The sequence below is a fragment of the Protobothrops mucrosquamatus genome, unplaced genomic scaffold (genome assembly GCF_001527695.2).
Source record: "Protobothrops mucrosquamatus isolate PMUCROS unplaced genomic scaffold, P.Mucros_1.0 scaffold1380, whole genome shotgun sequence".
In the NCBI taxonomy this organism is placed as follows: Eukaryota; Metazoa; Chordata; class Lepidosauria; order Squamata; family Viperidae; genus Protobothrops; species Protobothrops mucrosquamatus.
The window spans coordinates 247,473-267,271 of record NW_015387569.1 but is presented as its reverse complement, the minus strand read 5'-3'; the positions used below and the strand labels follow the sequence as shown (position 1 = coordinate 267,271).

General features: G+C 37.1%; 1 protein-coding gene across 1 annotated transcript; it reads right to left on the bottom strand.

The window, feature by feature from the left end:
• Window positions 1–1,370: 1,370 nt before the first annotated feature.
• On the bottom strand, window positions 1,371–19,439 carry SLC39A6 (solute carrier family 39 member 6). Its single transcript, XM_015821691.1, has 11 exons — window positions 19,348–19,439; window positions 16,893–16,961; window positions 15,053–15,664; window positions 13,317–13,497; window positions 12,835–13,004; window positions 10,017–10,229; window positions 9,448–9,544; window positions 6,805–7,185; window positions 4,916–4,996; window positions 3,227–3,417; window positions 1,371–2,223 (listed from the first exon to the last, which is right to left on the bottom strand). Exons 3-11 carry the CDS (start codon window positions 15,653–15,655, stop codon window positions 2,071–2,073), a joined length of 2,070 nt encoding a protein of 689 aa, XP_015677177.1. The 5' UTR covers window positions 15,656–15,664; window positions 16,893–16,961; window positions 19,348–19,439; the 3' UTR covers window positions 1,371–2,070.
• Window positions 19,440–19,799: the final 360 nt, after the last annotated feature.

The following is a 19,799-nucleotide window of genomic DNA, read 5'->3' as shown; positions in this document are numbered from 1 at the left end:
ACACTGATACAGCACAACAGAAATCTATCTCATTTCTTTGTAGCTAAAAATCAAAAGTGCTCTAACAATAAGAAGTAAAAAACAAAACCTACATAGTTGGAATGTGAATTCTGTATCAATTATACAAATGGCCTGAAGAATGCATGCTTTGCCATCATGTGTTGACTATTTTAGAAGTTTGATCTGCATATGATTTGTTTAATTTCATATTTTCTTAATGTTAAGAAAATATATAACTGATACAACTTACATTGGAAAGACATATAAACTGATTTTTATTATATACAAATTTTAACTGTGTTTTTCCTCTTTTATATATATATATTAAAATATGAATAATTACAAAAAATGTTACTTTCAAGTTTGGAGTAAGACATTCTCAGGATTCAGTTCTGAATAATCATGGTCATTTAGGAACAGCCTGCTTAAAACATGGTATGTGTGTGAGGTAATGGTTAGCAATGTTAAACAAAGAGTGATTCTGGCTAGTTAACTTTCTGCCTATATAATTATTGTGACAATAACAAAATAGAGAAAGCATTCAGAGTATCGCTCCTAAAGTTCTTTACAACTCCTTTAACTCCAGTGGTCATAGGAGCTATCTGTACATTTTTCTGTGTATATAAGTAGCATGTTGCATCTGCATATGTGCATTTTCTCCTTAAAAGACTGATCAAATTGTTCATGTTACCACATGAGGCTGAATTAACAACTGTCTTTTATCAGCCACTTTAACTCTCCGGCAGTTTTCTGTGACATATTTTCTTCAACTTCTTCATAATAGCAGTTTTTTAAGAATGCAGATTCTTTGAAAGTGAAGAATGTTCTGTCACTTCTATTCTGAGCATATATGGTGTGAAAAAGTTGTTCTGATTCAAATATGCATCATCTATCAAATGGCTGCTAAAGATTCACATGTACCCAGAGACTTAAGACAGAACCTCAATATTATAACTATACAAATACTCATAGCAGAAATCCTCCATTATATGTCCTATTCCAGATGTTCATCTACTTAACCCATTAATGAAGTCTGGAATAGACTTCTACCTCATTGCACTGAATGAAACATAGGCGGCCATTGTTCAGAGATAATTGTATAGGCATTCTTTCTGCATGCCAGCAAATTTTAACTTTTCCCACTTGACTGTGCCTTACCTTTTCCCATCTCCCAGTAGGAAGTGAGAAGCAATCAGCACGCAGGGCACACACCGCCGCACAACACACAGTTGGGATTCAGGAAGCGTTTGCAGCTCTCTAAAACCTCCACTTACCCATCAACCGCTTTGCAGTGTAGGTAGGTATGCAACGACAGCTATAGGCAATTGGGGGCAACTCGATAAATACATAAAAACACTTTGGACATTTAGTCAGACCAAGGATCGTGTAACTTTAATTGCAAATAAAACAATAGATTTCTTCTTTGGAATACATGTTTGAAGTAACATAACTGTTCTCCACCATCACTACCAAAAACAAAAAAGGTGATAATTTTAGATTTTTCTACATCTTAAAAGCAACAATAGTTGACATGTTTGTACCACTTTAACATTTATAAGACAAACTTTAGCAAAGCATGCTATAATCAGATTTGCAATATTAATTTTCTTTTTTTAAAAGAAAGTCCAAGTTACAAACTATTTATAGTTTTATTTTTCATTATGTTTGGTAATAAGCCAATTTTCTCTCTATGCCACTGGTAATCCCCTGCAATTTATGAAAGATTATATTATTAAAATATGACTAATGGGAGGGAAAGTGCCTACAATTAAACTATACAGACAATATCAATAGTATGAAAAGTAAACAAAACATGCATCTGAAGCAGGGTACTACTTCAATAAACAAAGAAACTTCAGTTCATGGAAGCAACTGTAATCCTTCAGTGGTTCACCCCTGGATGAAGAAGGGGGTGGGGGTGATTTGACAATTTTCTTCCATCATCCCGTACCTTTACATCTTTCATCCTCCCTTGAAGATCACCTAGCCACCATAGCAAATTTTCAGGAGGAACAAGAAACTGACAAAAATTCTTCCACCTCAAGTGCAGCTCTGAGTATGAATACAATCCTATAAATTAATGCTGAACACAATTTTATGTTCAAACACAGAGATAAGTAACATGATACCAAAACCTAATAGAATTCCTGCATTTTGTAACAGGAAATATCCCCAGCGGCTACATCCATGATCACTAGCATCATTGTGAAGCATTTCCGGGACCTATATTTAAAGAAACATACACAATTTTAAGTCATGCAAATTATAAAAATAATGTTTCTACATATTCAGTGGTTAATGTTGGTATTATTAATCAACCCCCTATTATAATACACATGAAACCTGCTAGAAAATATTGCAGTATATTCTCATCTGTAAAATATGCTCCAATTCTTACTTCCAGGCAGCTAACTATTATATCTAGAATTTTTTTTTTTACCAATCATGTAATTCCTTGCATCAGGATGGAGTCGGGGCGACAGAATGGAGTTCGAGCATTTACTGGCCAGATGCCCTTCCTGATGCCTATGCAGAGTTTGCAGCAGACATTTACTCAATGCACCCAAGGAGAGAAATACCTACTACCTAGGATCGAACTCATAGCCTCCTGATTGTGAGGTGAGAGTTCCACCTTTAGGCCACCACCCCGCTCATATCTAGATAATTAAGATACCAATTACATTTTCTTTATATTTCTATTTATGTTTTTCAGTAAATGACTTAATTTTCCATGCTTCCTAGATCCATTGATCATTATGATATTTAAACAAATACTGTGGCTGGTTGCCTGTGATCAAGTATGGGTTGAAAGTATTGTGCTTTAACAAATCTTGAAATTGTTCTTAGTACACTATTTACCCTCCCCCCCCCCCAATGCATTAATTAGAACAAATCCTACTTAGGAAAGTGTGTGCCAATGTTTCATTCTTAAAGTGAATCCAGGATGGTCCTCAGAAAATAATAATTGGATGAATGAATACACCTGGCTATAATTGCCAGAATGACCATGTTATCTGGGTAAAGTTTTTACAAAACTAATATTATTTCCCCACCCTACTCCATTCTTCTAATCACTACTTCTATTGGCTAGTGAATACGCATATTCTGAAGTCAATGCCAGACTAGTATTCCCATAAGAATATCTCATTAGCATTCCAAAGGATGTGTTTCTATTTAGTATTGGAATGCTATTAATATCTATTAATGTTAATAAGCATATACTTACCATATCAACAAGAGCAACATACATGAACAGCCCAGCAGTAAGAGCAAAGATCCACATGGAAACATTATCAGCATAATGGCCAATAAGTATCCCAGTAGCCATTCCAAGGTATGCCAACATAGCTGAGAGAGCATTATAAAGAACAGCTTGTTTGACAGTCATACCAGCTTTGAGAAGTACAGCAAAATCTCCTTCAAAAGAGAGATACAAACATGCTTATATCAATAATTTGTATTAAAATGTCAGCATTTCACACCACATGGAAGTCATGTCAAAAAATTATGAGTTTTTTTAAAAAACAATACAATAAAACTTTTCAATAGAGTAAAGAAGAAACAGATGTTTCTACCATACAGGTAGTAAGAGGCATGGTACAGATCAGGGAAGATGTGAGGGGATTTGTAAGGGTGTGTAGCACACGTTGAGGAGCATGCACAAGATCATGGAAGGTGCACGAGAGATGCACAAGTAAGAAAGGAGACATAAGAGATATTGCATGGATCAAGAGGCATGCATGGGGGGGAGGTGTTAAGTCACCAGTGTGTGCAAGCACAGAGGGACTGGAAAACTTGCAATCTTTCCTGCCAGCTTCTGCATTGACTGGGGAAGTCAGCGAGGAAAGTTGCACATGGCGATCACATAATTGTGTGATGCTTGAAAATGGTCATAGATTTAAGGACTACCTGTATATGTAGAAGGAATCTTGACAGCTTAATAAAAAAAAATTCAATATCCAAAAAGCAAAAAGTTCATTTCTCAACAGAGATCGTTAGAAAATGGAAAGAAACTTAATTTCCAGTGTTGTAATGGTTTTGTACAAATTTAGGAATTTGGAATATATTTAGAATACCACGCATAGTTTTCGATGTTCCATGTCCCCCCCAAAAAAAGTGATACCAAAGTACAGGAAAGTCAGCCAGAATAATCAGAGAATTGAAATAACTCTCCCAAGAACAAAGTAACAAGTGTAAGGATTAGTTTAGAAAAAGAGTACAATTTGGAATGTAGAATATGTGGAGGAAGGGACGAAGAAAGCAAATACAGAAATGTATTTCTCAATCTCTCACAATACCAGAAACCCCCAAAATAACCCAACTGTTGACCATAAACCTAGCTTTAGAAAGTGTACAGCAGGGGTCCCCAACCTCCGGTCTGTGGACCAGTACCGGGCCGCGGCATGCCAGGAACCCGTCTGCACAAACAAGCAAAGCCCCATCTGCGGGATGCAGGCAGCACACACCCTCCGGTCCGCGGAAAAACCTCTCTCCACGGAACCAGTCCCTGGTGCCCAAAAGGTTGAGGACTTCAGGTGTACAGAAAAGAAACACAGAAAATTCTATGAAGAACAAGCTTATCAATGGCTACTATAGATTCAAGGGCTTTATAATATATTTAGAAACAGAAAAATAACAGTTGCAAAGGAACAAAAACAGAGACTCCACTGTGCATGCTTGACAGGTTGCTGTGAGAAACAATATTTTCTCTGATCTGAGAAGGCAATTACATTGTGATAAACCTTAATAAAATGATAAGATTACTGTTCAGCGTTTAAAACAAAAACAAAAATAAATACTAATGAGTCAGCAATAGGAATTTGGGGCTTTAATACTATTACTATCACTCTACAATTGATATACGAGTTAAAGCATGGAAACTATATCCTACTGCTCTCTAATACATATGTCTTACCCAATTCATGTGGCAACTCATGACAAAAGACTGCAACAGATGTACTTAAGCCACTGGATAAACCTTCAGTGAAGGCAGCCCCTAGGAAAAATAAAAGAACATTATTAAAAAGCAATTACATTGGAAAATGCAGGCAAATCCAAAAACAAATTTAAATTAAGAAAGATGTTTTCTAATCAGTATTGTGTATTATATAGGTGCTGTATTGAAAGAAACATGGATTAAAATCATGCAAGGGGGAACAAGAAATAAATGACTAGTTGTAAGAAATATACTTCCTATAAAGAAAAGTTAAAAAAAAATACACCCATTTTCTGAACAAAAGCTATACACGTTCAGCTAGCCCTGAAGGCCATTTTTATTTCTATTTCGGTTCTTGTGAAGAAAATCAATTTCCTATCTGTGTACTTGTTTAGAATTTCAATTTAAATGAAGAACAGTTTATAGTTACCATACTTGAAAATCACAGAACTACAGCTTTTAATAAGATGCAATGAGATAAAGAGCTAAGGCAGTGGCGGCGAACCTTTGGCATGGGTGCCAGAGGCGGCACTCAGAGCCCTCTCTGTGGGCACGTGCACCATGCCCCGGAGATGGCAACTGTCCCTCTTCAACTAGCTGCCTGCTAACTTGCCGAGGTCCCATATGACCGGATGCATCTCAGCTGGTTTCCCTCCCTCCCCCCGTCCCATCCCTCCTGGCCTTGCATGCTCTCCTTTTCCTGGGCACGACCCACTGCATCGCCTCCTCAGCTGTCGGCTAGCCATCCAACTCAGAGGCAGCTTCTCTGAAATACTGGTGGCGGGCTGCAGAGTCCCAGAGTGCACCGGTCGAGGGGCTGGCAGGCTGTGGCTGCTGACGGACACTGTCGGCCCCCATGCACTTGCTGGCCTCTGTGTGCAGGGGCCGATAGTGTCAGGCAGCAGCCAACCCGACTTCTGCCTTACCGTGCCCTGCGACAATGGCACCCCTGCCCTGCCTCGTCTCACCCCATAGGACGAGCCTCCTGCCCACTGCCCCACCTGCCAGAGACCCCCTGGATTTCCCCCAACCCTGCCCAGCCCCCACAGGCATCCCTTCCTAGGAGCAACATCGAGATGACCACACCCACCCAGTCTGCCATGACCACCACAGCCACGTTCACCCAGTGGGCCACGCCCACCTGGCACCAGGTGATAAATAAGTGGGTTTTGGGTTGCAGTTTGGGCACTCAGTCTCTAAAAGGTTCGTCATCACTGAGCTAAGGCAATAGCAACAGGACTACAGATATTCTCCACTTAACAATAGTAATTGGGACCAGAATTTCTGTTGCTAAGTGATAATCATAAAACACAGCATCACATGACCATGCTATTTACCAACAGCCATTCTAGCACCTTCAGTTTCTGTCATTAAGTGTAAAAATCCATCAAAGGTTGCAAACGGCAATCATGTGATCATGGAGATGCTATGACCTATGTACTTATGAAGACTGGTCACAACTATCATTCATTCAACACCACGGTAAGTTTGAATGGTCATTGAATGAGTGGTTGTTAAGTGAGGACCACATGCAATTTTTATGTACTTTAAAACTAAGACATCTTGATTCTTGGTTATAACAGGAAACAGTAACTAATTATGAGCAGAGCCTACAGACAGACAAATAAGATTCATGTCTACCTAACTGCTAGTTATGGTCAACAAATAGAACATGAATTTTAATGAATTTGTAATTTATGACATAATTATAATTTCTGGGGAAAATACTGAGAATCCCGACAGGCTTAGTTTTAACAAAAATATTTTATTATTCCTCTTCTGCATTTACAAAAAATGTTACTGCAATGTTGCTCCCATTTACATTTATGAACTAGCAGCCATAGAAAAGCCAGTACATATGGACTCACCAATTGCGAGACCATCACTGAAGTTATGCAGGCCATCTCCCATTATTACCATCCAGGCTAACGTAGCTATACCAGCATCTTTCAATTCCTCACGTGAATACCGCTGGCTATGGCTATGTGGGTGATGATTTTGATGATGGTGGTGATGCAAAATATGATGGTAGTCATGGTGATGATGACTGAGATGATCTGACTGCCCTAGAGTGTCATGCAAGTGTGAATGGCATTTGTTTCTACATCCTCTGGATGCATATTCATGATCAGCTGCCTCTTTGTGGGTGTGTGCGATCATAACCTCTTCTTCTTCTTCTTGTACCATGGGTTTCTGAGACAAGAAATTTGATGGTTCTTGAGAAAGTACCCCCAAATAATTTTCAGGCCCTTGGAGGAAAAAAGAAAAGAAAACAACACAAATTAAATTAAAGAAAAAAGAAATAATTAGAATAACTGCTATATAGCTAAAAGACTTTGTTTTACTTTCACATGTTTTTATTGGAAGTATACCATGCAAGTAGATAAAGAATGTTCTCATTTACTTTATGTTTTAGGACAAATCTATAAAAGGTAGGCATACAGAATCATACATTATGCCACGTATTTAGAATCATACGTTTAAAAACTGGCCTATGCATAAATACATCTAAAGTTCAGGTTCCAACATTTGCCCATAATAATCAAGGTTTCCTGTCTCACCTCATTTTTTTTCAAAAATAGATTGCACTCATAAAAAAAGTGGCATTAATATGAAAACAAAAATGATAATGACCCACGTGTTTCATTTGCAGGTGTGTCACATGCCTGGGGAGGGGAAATGTGGGGATAATAGGCAGGGCTTTTTTTCTCATAGATCGGCCAGAACGGAGTTCCGGTACCTTTTTTGGATGTAGCCTTGTAGGGTAGGCAAGACAGGTTGTATGACATGTGTGAGTTCCGGCATCTTTTTTTTTAGAAAAAAAAGCACTGATCATCCTGGAACATTCCCATGGACTTGATTTTGTCAGGGCTATTATGGCAACCTTTTTTTTTTTTTTAAAAAAAGGAAAGATTTCTTTTACAATGGGAACTATTTAGCTACAACTCCCATTGCATGATTTTAAAATTCCCGATGTGTCCATCAGCACAAATGGTTCTAAACCCTTATCTTGCAGCATGTAGAAATCAATTAGAGAAGAAGCGGTGCAAACTGAACAGTCATTTTCAAAACTTATTCATAAAGGCCAAATCTATTTCTGATGGATCAACAAAGCACAGGAATGCCTCACTATATTTTTTTGATTTGGCTAATAATTTATATTATTTATAATAACTAGCAGCATCGAGAGACATGTGAAAGAATAGCTAGCAATCAACGAGGGCAGTAAACATCAATCATCTCTCTGTGAATTCTTTGTGTGAGAAAAAAACCCAGATGGCATACAGTACACAAGAGCCAGTTGGTATAGTGATTAAGGCACAAGTCTAGAAAATGGGAGATCACAAGTTCTAGTCCCACCTCAGGCACAAAGCCAGCTGGGTGACCTCAGGCCAGTCACTCTTTCTTAGTCCTAGAAAGCAGGTAATGGTAAACCACTTCCAAAAAATGTTGCCCAAAAAACTGCAAGACATTGTCCAGGTAGTTGCCAGGAGTCAAAAACTGACTCCAAGGCACAAAAAAGAGGAAAAAATGCACCAACAAATGACAATGAAGAGCAACTTTTATGGAGCAAAAAGCAGTTATGAAGAAAAGGTTGCAATAGTGAGAAACTAAGATCATGTTTGCCAAAATAGCTTTAGTAGCCTCTAGTGGAGAAATGCAGGAAACTACCAATAAAGTCTAAATCATTATAGTAATAATGCATGATGAAAAATTATGAAATTAAATGTAGTTAGGGATATTCCAAACAATTTCTGCACCACTTTCACACAAGCCTCCCTATTACAATGATTAGACTTTTTGTGAGGTTTTTCTTTATAATTGTAGCAGCCCTCTTTCAAAACCTGGGACTGAGAAGTGAGTTTCTAGATTATCAGGAACTGAGATGCATTGGCTGCCGTACTTCAAGTTTATCTTCCCTATGTTAATATTTGGAACACAAAAGGAGGTGAAAAAATGAAACTGTGGCTAAATGCTAAGTCAACACTGTTTTATGACAACAGCAACATGTTTCTTAACAGAATGTATCTCATTCATTACTCTCTGTAATAAAATGTTTTTTATTAAAGGGAAAGGACAATTCCCATTCACTTTTTAATATATTTGTCAGAGATGGGGAGACAATAGGGAAGTTTATTAGAAGAGAAAAAGCAATTTCTCCTTTTTTTATATCCAATACTGTACTAGAAAGTGCAATCTATAATGCATTTAAGATTGAAATTAATATCATGTATTTTATTTTTGTTCATTCTTGGTTTGTATTACAAATACCATTTGTAATAAGTTTGCTTGAATTTTCTAATGCTCTTAGTACCGACAGAAAATTGTAGGCTTTTTGAAATTGTAGATAAATACATGCAAAATAGAAAAAAAACATGTTTTGTATACAGGGATTTATATTATATTTTTGTTACTTGAACACTGAAAGTTTCCAAGCTGTAAGCTGGATTTCATAAATACATTTCACAAAGATTTTAGAAGATTTTTATACGAAGTTTATTGAAACTTACTATCATCTGCATCTATTTTGTTGTCATTTCCTGAAAGCTGAGAGTCATATTTAGACAGCTGTTTCTTGATTTCTGATTCATCGTCATCATTTTTTTTCTAGCTCCCAAAAAAAACATTGAAATTATTAACATTTTGGCTATTGCTCCTGAATGACACATGTATCAACAGAATATAGATATATAGACAGAATATAGTAATAGCGTATAGAAAAATATAGACAGTGGAATAGAAAAATGTTGAAATACATGTGAAATTTCTATAAGTAGCAGTTTGGTTAGAAAAAAACCACATTTTTGCTATTGTAATTTCATTCAGTTTTAAAACTTTACATCAGCTAGGACTTAAGATTCAAAATACTAATCTCAAATACTTATGGATATAACAGTTTTTTTCTTTGAAAAACTCCCTCTGTAATGGTGAAATCTAAGTAACTGATGCTAATTACAGAAAAGCAATATCCAGTGAAAGCGTTATTCTAAAAATTGGTTATAAGCATTAACTTTCAAATAGTCTCATAGAAGAAAAATTTAAGCAAAACAAAGAATTCCGATGAAAACCAGTAGTTTACCTTTTTTTTCTTATCCTTAAACTGTTTAATTAGTGTGATCAAGTGCTCAACAAGAAACATAAAATATAATCCTCCAAGGGCCGTGAGGCCTTTCCATGTAGAATCCAAATAAGCGTTTTCTTCTGAACTTTGGAAAACTAGATGCTTTAAAGGGAGATCGTGACTGTGCGCCATCAAAGGTTTTTCATGATGATGATGGTGCTTTCCATGAGACTGAATGTGGATATTTAAAAAGAAAAATAGTTTAGGCAACACTCCATATAGAACAGTGTTTCTCAACCTTGACAATTTTAAGGCATGTGGACTTCAACTCCCAGAATTCTACAGCCAGCTGGCTGTGGAATTCTGGGAGTTGAAGTCCACATGCCTTAAAATTGCCAAGGTTGAGAAACACTGATATAGAAGATGAGATAGGATGAGTAGAGAAATGAAATAGTGAGGTTTCTCAGCCCGATAAATAGACAAGATAGAAAAGGTATTTTATTACTTTATTTATGTTATATATTATTATTTTATTATATATAGTATATATTAACTTCTAATTAATTTAAATACATATATTAAATATTATTTATTATTTATATTATTTATTTATTTCATTTTACTGCAATCAGTGACCACCCACAAGTAAAACTGACAGACTAAGGCCTAGGATGACTCTAAAACAACAAACTCTATAATTTCAGGCTATACATAAGAATACGGAAATAGCTGAGATTATAGAGTCAAAAGTCCTTGTACTTGCAAAAACCCCAAGAAAAATATGGTATATGGGGATGTGTGGTGGAGCTGGGAGGAACTATTGCATTTATTTCACCTATAGGATACTGTTCACTCTCATTTTAAAAAAGAGTGATACCTCACCTGTAGCATAAACATTTATAAAATATTGACTATACTATCTCATATTATTCCAGGGATAAGATTCAAAATATATTCAGGTGACTGTCAAACTACACATTTAGCCTAACAGTTACATTTAGAAACTCAGAAACCTCTTTATGCCAGCTATGAAATATTTCCAAATTATACCAAATGTTTATTTATTTTTTAGCCAAAATGTCACACAGGTTCACTTGATCCCTATGAGATTTATTTGTTTTAAATACAGTAGTCAGCTATGATACTAAACCTTTCAATCCCCACAAACTGAACGACACAGAACAGCTTTGTATTATTTGGCAAATCTAACCTGACCACAAATCATAGTTGGCAACATTAATTGTAAGTTCTTTTCAATATTGTTATTTTGGGAACCCGTAACGACTATATAACCAAGCACAGCCTAAACCAGTGGTGCAACTGGCTTTTACAAGGAATGTTTATGTAGAAAAATATGTGAACTACATGCCAATAACCCTGGATACCAAATCTAAAGGCAAAAATATGAAAAATCTCAAAAATATGGATTTTATAAATGTTCATATTCAATTATCTATTGAAAGTCTCTATTTGGTTGCTATGCCACAAATGTTTAGCCATATAAATTCTGTGCTACTAAATCAGATTGCTACTGAATGGCCTTGTCACATGTACAAACTGCAATGCTATAAACATCCCATGATGATCTTCTCCCAAAATAATTTTTCCCTTCAACCAAAGCAGGAGGGGGTGATTTTTCTCCCACTATAAGCTATGAGAGCTACAAGAGGAAGGGAAGGGGGAGGGGAGCTATTTCCCTTGCATACATGCACAAAGTTTCACAAAGCAAACTTTTCCTGAGAAATGCACAAACACTGCAGTTTACAAAAAATTCTACCTGACAAGGGGAGAGGATGAAATTAAATTAAATCAAGTATGTATTTCTCTTATTCCAGATCTATGGTCTAATCCAGGGGTGTTAAAACTGCCGGCCCATAGGCCGGACGCGTCACCGGGAAACCACACCCACCCCATTGCTGGCAATGGGGAAAAAACTCCGATACTTTGCCCGACATCATGTGACATGTCGCAAGTTTGACATGTCTGGTCTAATTCATCAACGAGCTGATGAAATAATGTGACTTTTAAAATGCAAATAATAAGGATGATGCCCCAGCAGTATTTCTACTGGGAGTGAATAGTGGTTTTTCAATGGGAGCTGGCTATGGCTACGAAAGTTGATGGAATTAGCAGAGATGGCTAAATTGACTGTTTTGATAAAAGAAAAAAATATAAGTACTTTTGTTTCTATTTGGAAACCGCTTCTGGACTCTGTGCTTGAGGTGGGAAAAAATGATGCTATGCCTTTGGGTTTTACTGATTAGACTGATCTGTTGATATAGAAATGGCTAGTGCATAGTACTATAGAAATGTAAAAAGTTGAGGTTCGATGTTAATGCTCTCTTGTACTGCAACAGAGGGAGTCGGAAGTCAACGCCTTTTTTTTCTTCCCCCCCCCTTTCCACACTTCTCTTTTTCCCCTTCCCCTACCTTTGTTTTCTATTATTTGCTTTTATATCTTTGTATTTTATGCTATAAGTAAATAAAAATCATAACAAAAATTATAAATAAAAAAAGGACTTGAGCTAGCTAAGCTCCCCTTTTCCCAAAGTTCTGCAATTGCTTCACCCCCTTACTAACATTGGTCATAAAACTGTGTGAGTGCACTGTGTTCACATCATTAGTAGTACATTTATTTTAGCCCTAATATTGTTAAGAAAAATGCATCTAACACAGAAGAGGTTTAAAAGAGGATGGACAACACAGAGACATCAGATTAGATGCTTTTGTTTCACTATGTGTCCTTTTCCTATTTACAGGCTTCCACTGACCAAAGGTCACTGCTATGCTTCAAAGGAACATATATACTATTAATAGAAAAAAACAATGTACTTACATGTGGAAGGAGATGTAAAAGAGCATCTCCGCTTAGAGTTCCAACGGCTAATGCCACCAGGAAACTTAAGAGGAACTTGAAAAATACACGATTCATAAGGGGCACCAATATAACACCCAGTAATGAAAGAAAACTGATAATGGAAATTGATATAAAGCCACCAATCCAAGCTGAAAAGAAGAAGAGCTTTTTTATCATTTGATTCAAACATACATTCTTTACTGACTAACAGCCTTTTTCTATTTTAGTGACTAGCTAAAAGAATTTTCTAACCTGAAAGATCACTGTAGTGTTTGTATATTAGTTCATTGCCATTTATAAAAAGACATATATTCCTGGCTTGAGATAAAAAATACAAATGTTTTGATTCAGATAAATGAGCCAAAATAAAACCAATCCTGGAATAAGAATATATTACACCTTCGATAACAAGAGAAAGTAGAAATATTAAATGGAAAATTTCATTTCACCATCAAACTCACCAACTTGCAGTGAATATATTTTAGGAGCTGTTTCAGCCTTTTCACTTGTTGCATGAATTATACAGTTTCTACCATCAATCTGGTTAATTATAGCTGGACAAAGATAGCTAAATTCAGTGGCTGTCAAATATGCTTGAATGCTTATTCCATGGAAAAGCATCATTTCTGATGTATTAAAGCACTGTGGAAAAAAGTGTTAGAAAAACACACACATTAAGAGATGTAATTTCAAAACAGCAGCTTTTCTTCAACTGACAAAACTTCAGAAAAGCCAATAAAACAAGCACACTGCAAAGTTGTCATGCAAAATCAAAGAATATTATTGATTTCCTCTATTTAGGTTTTAACTGCCCACCTAAGTGATACTTGAATATTATTTCCTCCCCAATCCCTACTATTCCCATCCTCCCATCACACATGGGAAACTGCTGAGAGTAACAGCTCTGGGGGAAAAAATCTACTGGGCTATTACAGTCAAACAAGCTATTTAATATTTAAGACAAAAGTGATTTTTTTTAAAAAAAAAAAGTTATAGATGCACCAAAAGCCATTTTATTTTATTACTTTATAGCATCATAGAGACAATGCATTTTTGTATGTCACAAATAATTTAACAATGTGTTTAAAAACCAAAGATATTACAGCTATCTTTTAAAACATGGCTAGCAGTATAGGAAAACAATGTGATAATTAAAATGGTTTTAAAATATCTCCCCAAACTAATTTGTTTAAACATGCAATCCCCGAAGATTGCATTACTTTTGGCAATTGGATGGGGTTTTTTTCTATATACTTTTGAACCAGTGGATATCTAAACATTTCAGTACATTCAGAAAGATCACCAATTGCAGACATGTAAGAATTAATAACATTTAGTTAAAATGTGAGCGTGAAAAGGTTGTAAAAAGGCTATTCATTAGGTTAGAATCAGATCAAATTTCAGCCAATGATAGCACAATCCCAAGTCTGCCAAACCGGACCGTTCAATTTAAAATGCTTCAGAGATTAAAAGGAAAATAAATCCAGTGTTCAAGAACCTTATTATCCCAAAGAGCAAGATTAAAATATTGATGAACATGCAATTCTACGCCTGATTATCATATGTGAAAGCATCTGAACCAACTCTTAGATAGTATTTTATTTGGAAGTGGAATAACATAGTGTAGAACACCCACAAATTAAAGAGATAACTAAATTATTAAGGTTCTAAAACAGTGGTTCTCAACCTTAATGCCACGACCCCCAACCGGTCGTAAGTCGAGGACTAAACCGGTCGTAAGTCGAGGACTAAACCAGTCGTAAGTCGAGGACTACCCAACTGGTCGTAAGTTGAGGACTTTCCCTGCCCAGGAGCGCCGCGCATGCGTGGTTCCGCCTCCTGCGCCGGCCGAGGCGTAGCTGGCAAGCGGCAGAAACGGAGCAGGCCGACCACCAGCTGGCCCAGCTCAAGGGAGGTAAGGCACCCGCCGGAAAAGGGGAAAAAAAATGGCAGACAGCCTTGCTTGGCGACCCCCGTGAAATGGTCGATCCACCCCAAATGGGGTCGCGACCCATAGGTTGAGAACCGCTGTTCTAAAAGAATAGAATCTTATATCAAATGTCTTTTTTTTAAAAAAGCCTCTTTTCAAATATCTATTGTGTAATTTGTTTGCTAATTTTAGAAGACAGGGGACCTCCTGTTTCAGACCTCCTCACAAAAACAAGTAATTCCTTTGCTTTTCTATTTAAAAACTTACATTGCTGCTGCTTTCTAGAACAGTGCTGGGTTTGGGGCTGACAAAGCCTATGCGTGCTGACAATTCTGCAGTTTCTGAGTGCTGTAGCAAAGGGTTGCCCTCTGTAGTTGTGGTGTAGGTAGCTGTTGTTATAGCAACAGTTGTATTTTTGTTATCCATGGATTCTTGCTCATGGTCCTCCATATTCTCTGTTCTAGGCACATCTTTTGCTGGGTTATTCCAAAAACCTTTGCTACCATCACCTGATTCATCATTAGGACAATTGGTTTTGTCAGAGTTTGTCCTGAGTGTAGCATGATTGTGATGATGGTGGTAATGATTGTGATCTATTCTTTTCACTTTCTCAATGCCTATACTGCGTAGCAATTTTTTAAACCCTTCAATATTCAATGTATCGTTCTCCCCATAACGAGAGAAGAGATCCTGAAGATGATGCCTCTGCCTACATAAAGCCAAACTAATATTAACACCAACTGCCTTCTCAGGAGTGAGTTTCTCTGTAGTTTGTGAAATTGTGGCTGGTTCCAAGCTAGGGTAGGAAGCATCACAAAGCAAGAATGTGGAAAGTAAGTGAAGAAAAGTTATGTGAAGCTTGTTCGCCATAGTAGGGTCCTATGAAAAGAGAATGACATAAAATTAATTTTAAAAACTGGCCATGTATATTATTTAATTAATTCAATAGAAAATAAAAAAAAAAATTAAAAGAAATCATTGCAAACTTAAAATGGTAAATTGCACATATTTTACTATTTGAAATTCGCCTTTTTTATTTCAAGCAGTACCAGGTAACTACATTAACATAAATCCAAGATAATATAAAGAGAAAGGATGTAGAAAATACAAAAAAAAAATCTACAATTTGAAGAGATGGTAATATGCATATGAAAATTTACCATCTATAAAGAATATATCAAATTATAGTTATTACTATTATCTCCAACCAAATTTGATGAAATTGAAGGTCCTACTTCTGAAGTTTTATTACTTCATCTGTATTTTTTTCTAATGTGGCAATTGAAGAGAATTCATTAATCCACTACTCAATTGTTATGTTTTCTAACATTTTCCAATGTTGCACAATTATTGTTTTGGCTAATAAAATTAAATAATCAGTTCTTTGTTTTTAAGCTTATAGTTTGGTCCTATAAATAAATGCAATAAGCCTAACACTGGACAGCATTCAAGTTTATTGATACTTGTCTCTCCAAAAAGTTTTCACTGAGGATCACCACAAATAAAGAAAATGACCCCTTTTTTTGACAACCTGTCCAGCATTTGGAAAGATAATTCTGATACATATGTGCCAATTAAATAGGAGTGCAATGTCAACAACATATGATCTTCCACTGAAATTCTTGCATTGAAGCTGTAGTGAATTTGATAGTTTCTATAACTGCTGTCAAAATCAAAAACCCAAGCTTCCTTTAATCCATATGGTACATATTGTATTTCTCAATGCAGGAATAACTTATACATGTTTAGATCTTTTCTTTTGGTTGTTATAAATAATAAAGTATTAAATTCTCAAAACTGAATATAAGGCCATATTGCTGAAGCTGAAGCTCTAATATTTCTATTGCCCCCCAAAAGATTTAAATTGATACCAAAAAAAGCCATGGTAGCTTTTCGCCTGTCTTATTCATTGCCCTTCATTACAAAATTTCAAGAAAACTTGCTTAAAAAATTGCATACTGCAGTATCCCTCCTTTAGCATTCATACTCTATTCCATTCCATCCTCAATTTTCTATTTCCCAATTTCTGAACTGTCAGTGAACATTCTGGCATTCTGTGTCCACTGAACATGCATAAACTTCATTATTTTGTTTCTTAGCTCCATACCTGAACAATTCTATTTTTTAGTTTCAGAAGCCATGGGGTTCGTAGATATCTTGCAGAGTGATACTGCTGCTTTAAAGACCAAGAAAAAAAATCAATATTATTGGTAAAGTAAATGGTAAGATACTGGTGAAAATTATCATTCATTACAACTCACTGTTACATACAGGTAGTCCTCGATTTACAGCCATTCATTTAGTGACTGTTGGAAGTTACAACGGCACTGATAAAAGTGACTTATGACCATTTTTCACACTTAGGACTACTGCAGCATCCCCATCATCATGCGATCAAAATTTGGACACTTGGTAACTAATATGTATTCATGATGGTTGTAGGGTCACCTGTGATCACCTTTTGCAACTTTCTGACAAGCAAAGGCAACGAGGAAGCCAGATTCACTTAACAACCGTACTAACAACTGCAATGATTCACTTAACTATGGCAAGAAAGATTGTAAAATAGAGCAAAACTTGCTTAACAACTGTCTTGCTCAGCAATAGGAATTTTGGGTTCAACTGTGTTCGTAAGTCAAGGACTACTGGTACAGAGTTCCTCTATTATCAGCATAGATATTCAAGACTTCCAAAAGAAACACATCACCAAATACCTTGAATAAAAATGAGTTTGAATTTTCATTTAATACTTCCTAAGATTTATTTAATCTTTCTATCATCTTATTTTAAATAACAAGATTTCAGTTTTATGGTATTCGAAACACTTTGCTGCATTCTCAACAATCTAATGTGAAGCATAAATGTCTACACAACTGTAATAATTTGGAGGAAGGGTCACAGAGGAGACAGGACAATCAAAAGTAAATATAAATCCAAGAATAAGCATTTTATAGTTAATTACCACTAATCATAAAGTGGGATACAATTCTAAAATAAGAATTTCAATCTTTTAAATTGAATTTACAATAGATACTGAATAGTAACTGGGTGCTAGTAGAAATATATTGGGCCTATTGCAACCATTTCCTGTTTGGTGAAGCTGTAGAACTCAGATAAGAGTGTATTCCATGCTATGCCAGTAACCAGATGACCTATTTGCAGCTACATGAGTATTATGTATGCATTTATTCTACACCTACAATCTTAATGAACATTCATTAAAAAGACTGAGTAGTTTATCCCTTATGGGTTAATTTTTTTCCTTCCCGATTTCCCATCTTATACTCTTGCATTGACAAATGCCCTAGGCTCACTTTCCACAACTAAAAATCAGGAAAACCTTGATGGATATGTCAACAATCCAGGGATCGTAGATCTTAGACATTAGGTTTCTATGTTTACCATTCAACTTATATTTTTTATCATGGGTTTTCAAGTAACTTTACTTTCTTTATAACAGTTTATTGATATCCTCCCTTTCTTTCAAAACATCCAAGTTAACATACATGGTCCTCCCCACCCCTCTCATTTTATTCTGACATCCATCCACTGAACTAAGAAGAACTCAACTAAGAACCCACCTTCCCAATAAATTCTATGACAAGTTTGGAGACTGAATTTGGGACAGACAGGCAAGTATTGGCCAATCAACCAGACATCGTGGTAGTAGACAAAGACCAGAAGACAGTCATGGTGATAGATGTAGCAGTGCCAGGTGACAGCGACATCAGGAGCAAAGAGTAGGAGAACCTGGAGAAGTATCAGGACCTGAAGGAGGAGGTAGAGAAGTGGAAAATAAAGGCCAAATTGGTCCCAGTACTGGTAGGAGCATTCAGGGCTGGGATTCCTCAGCTGGGACAGCAGCTCCAACAGATCCCAGGAATGACACCACGAGCTCTCTGCCCAGCACAATGTAGCGCTATGACATTTGGACAAGTTGCAGCATGCCATGAGCGGAAAAATCCTGCACCTGGCGAAACTCCTCTCCTACACGTTCCTCCTTCTCAACTATTAGCAAGGCAGCTTGCCTTCTACTGTGCAAGAATTGCCTCTGATTAAAACCAGAGCAGATCCTGTTTATTTAGCCTGATGGACCCAAGGAAGGGCCAAAGACAACAATAGCCCTCTCCTTCCTTCTTCGCTAGCCTATAGTACCCAGAGATTGGCTACCATAAGACATGGACGCTTTGGAAGCTTGAACTACTACTAACCAACTAAAGCCGCTTTCTCACCCCATTCAATTGAGAGAGGCTGATTAAAAGGTAAGTTCACTGATCACCGCTGATCCTTTAGGACAGTGTTTCTCAACCTTGACCATTTTAAGGCATGTGGACTTCAACTCCCAGAATTCCACAGCCAGCATTGCTGGCTGTGGAATTCTGGGAGTTGAAGTCCACATGCCTTAAAATTGTCAAGGTTGAGAAACACTGCTTTAGGACCCTCCACCGTCAAAGGAACGACTTCCGGACAACAGCGCTGCCGGGCTAAGGACTCGCCAGACAAAAACACCCCCCCCCCCCCCCCCAACCTGGACCCCCAACCACGAGGCTGTGCTTCCTCACCAACTGCTCCGGTCATTCCGCGCACGGAACCGCCTTCGCTCACCGCCCGGAGCCAGGAGCGCAGCAAGCCGGCCTACGGACTAAAGAGGGATGTCGTCGCTCAAAACAGCCAATCAGCATACGCTTTCTGATCAGCTGGGCAAATAAGAACCAATGCGCATTTCGTATTCAATCACGTTTCGTCCTCAGAAAAGGAGGGCCTTGGTCGAAGGGGGGGGGGGAAAGCGAGACAAAAGAGCACTGTATACAAGGCGGCCCACGTGGGGAGAACCACGGTGGCCTCTTGCGCATGGGTGAACCAGGAGGCGTTTTAATGTTAAGGAATGCAGTATTTCTTGGTGGAAATTTAGTAGGCAAATTGGTCGGTTTATGTTTGCGGTTCGCCAGACTTGCGCCAACCCTCACTCTTAGATACGTATAAAACGGGTTTACTATCCAGCTGGTAGCATAAC

What these genes read in the sequence shown, in the direction of transcription:
- SLC39A6 (XM_015821691.1), bottom strand. Translation starts at nt 15,655, where the DNA reads ATGGCGAACAAGCTTCACATAACTTTTCTTCACTTACTTTCCACATTC. An exon ending in AATATATTCACTGCAAGTTG is followed by an intron (nt 13,005 to 13,316) that starts GTGAGTTTGATG and finishes TCTTCTTTTCAG; the next exon opens with CTTGGATTGGTGGCTTTATA. An exon ending in CAAAATAGATGCAGATGATA is followed by an intron (nt 7,186 to 9,447) that starts GTAAGTTTCAAT and finishes TTTTCCTCCAAG; the next exon opens with GGCCTGAAAATTATTTGGGG.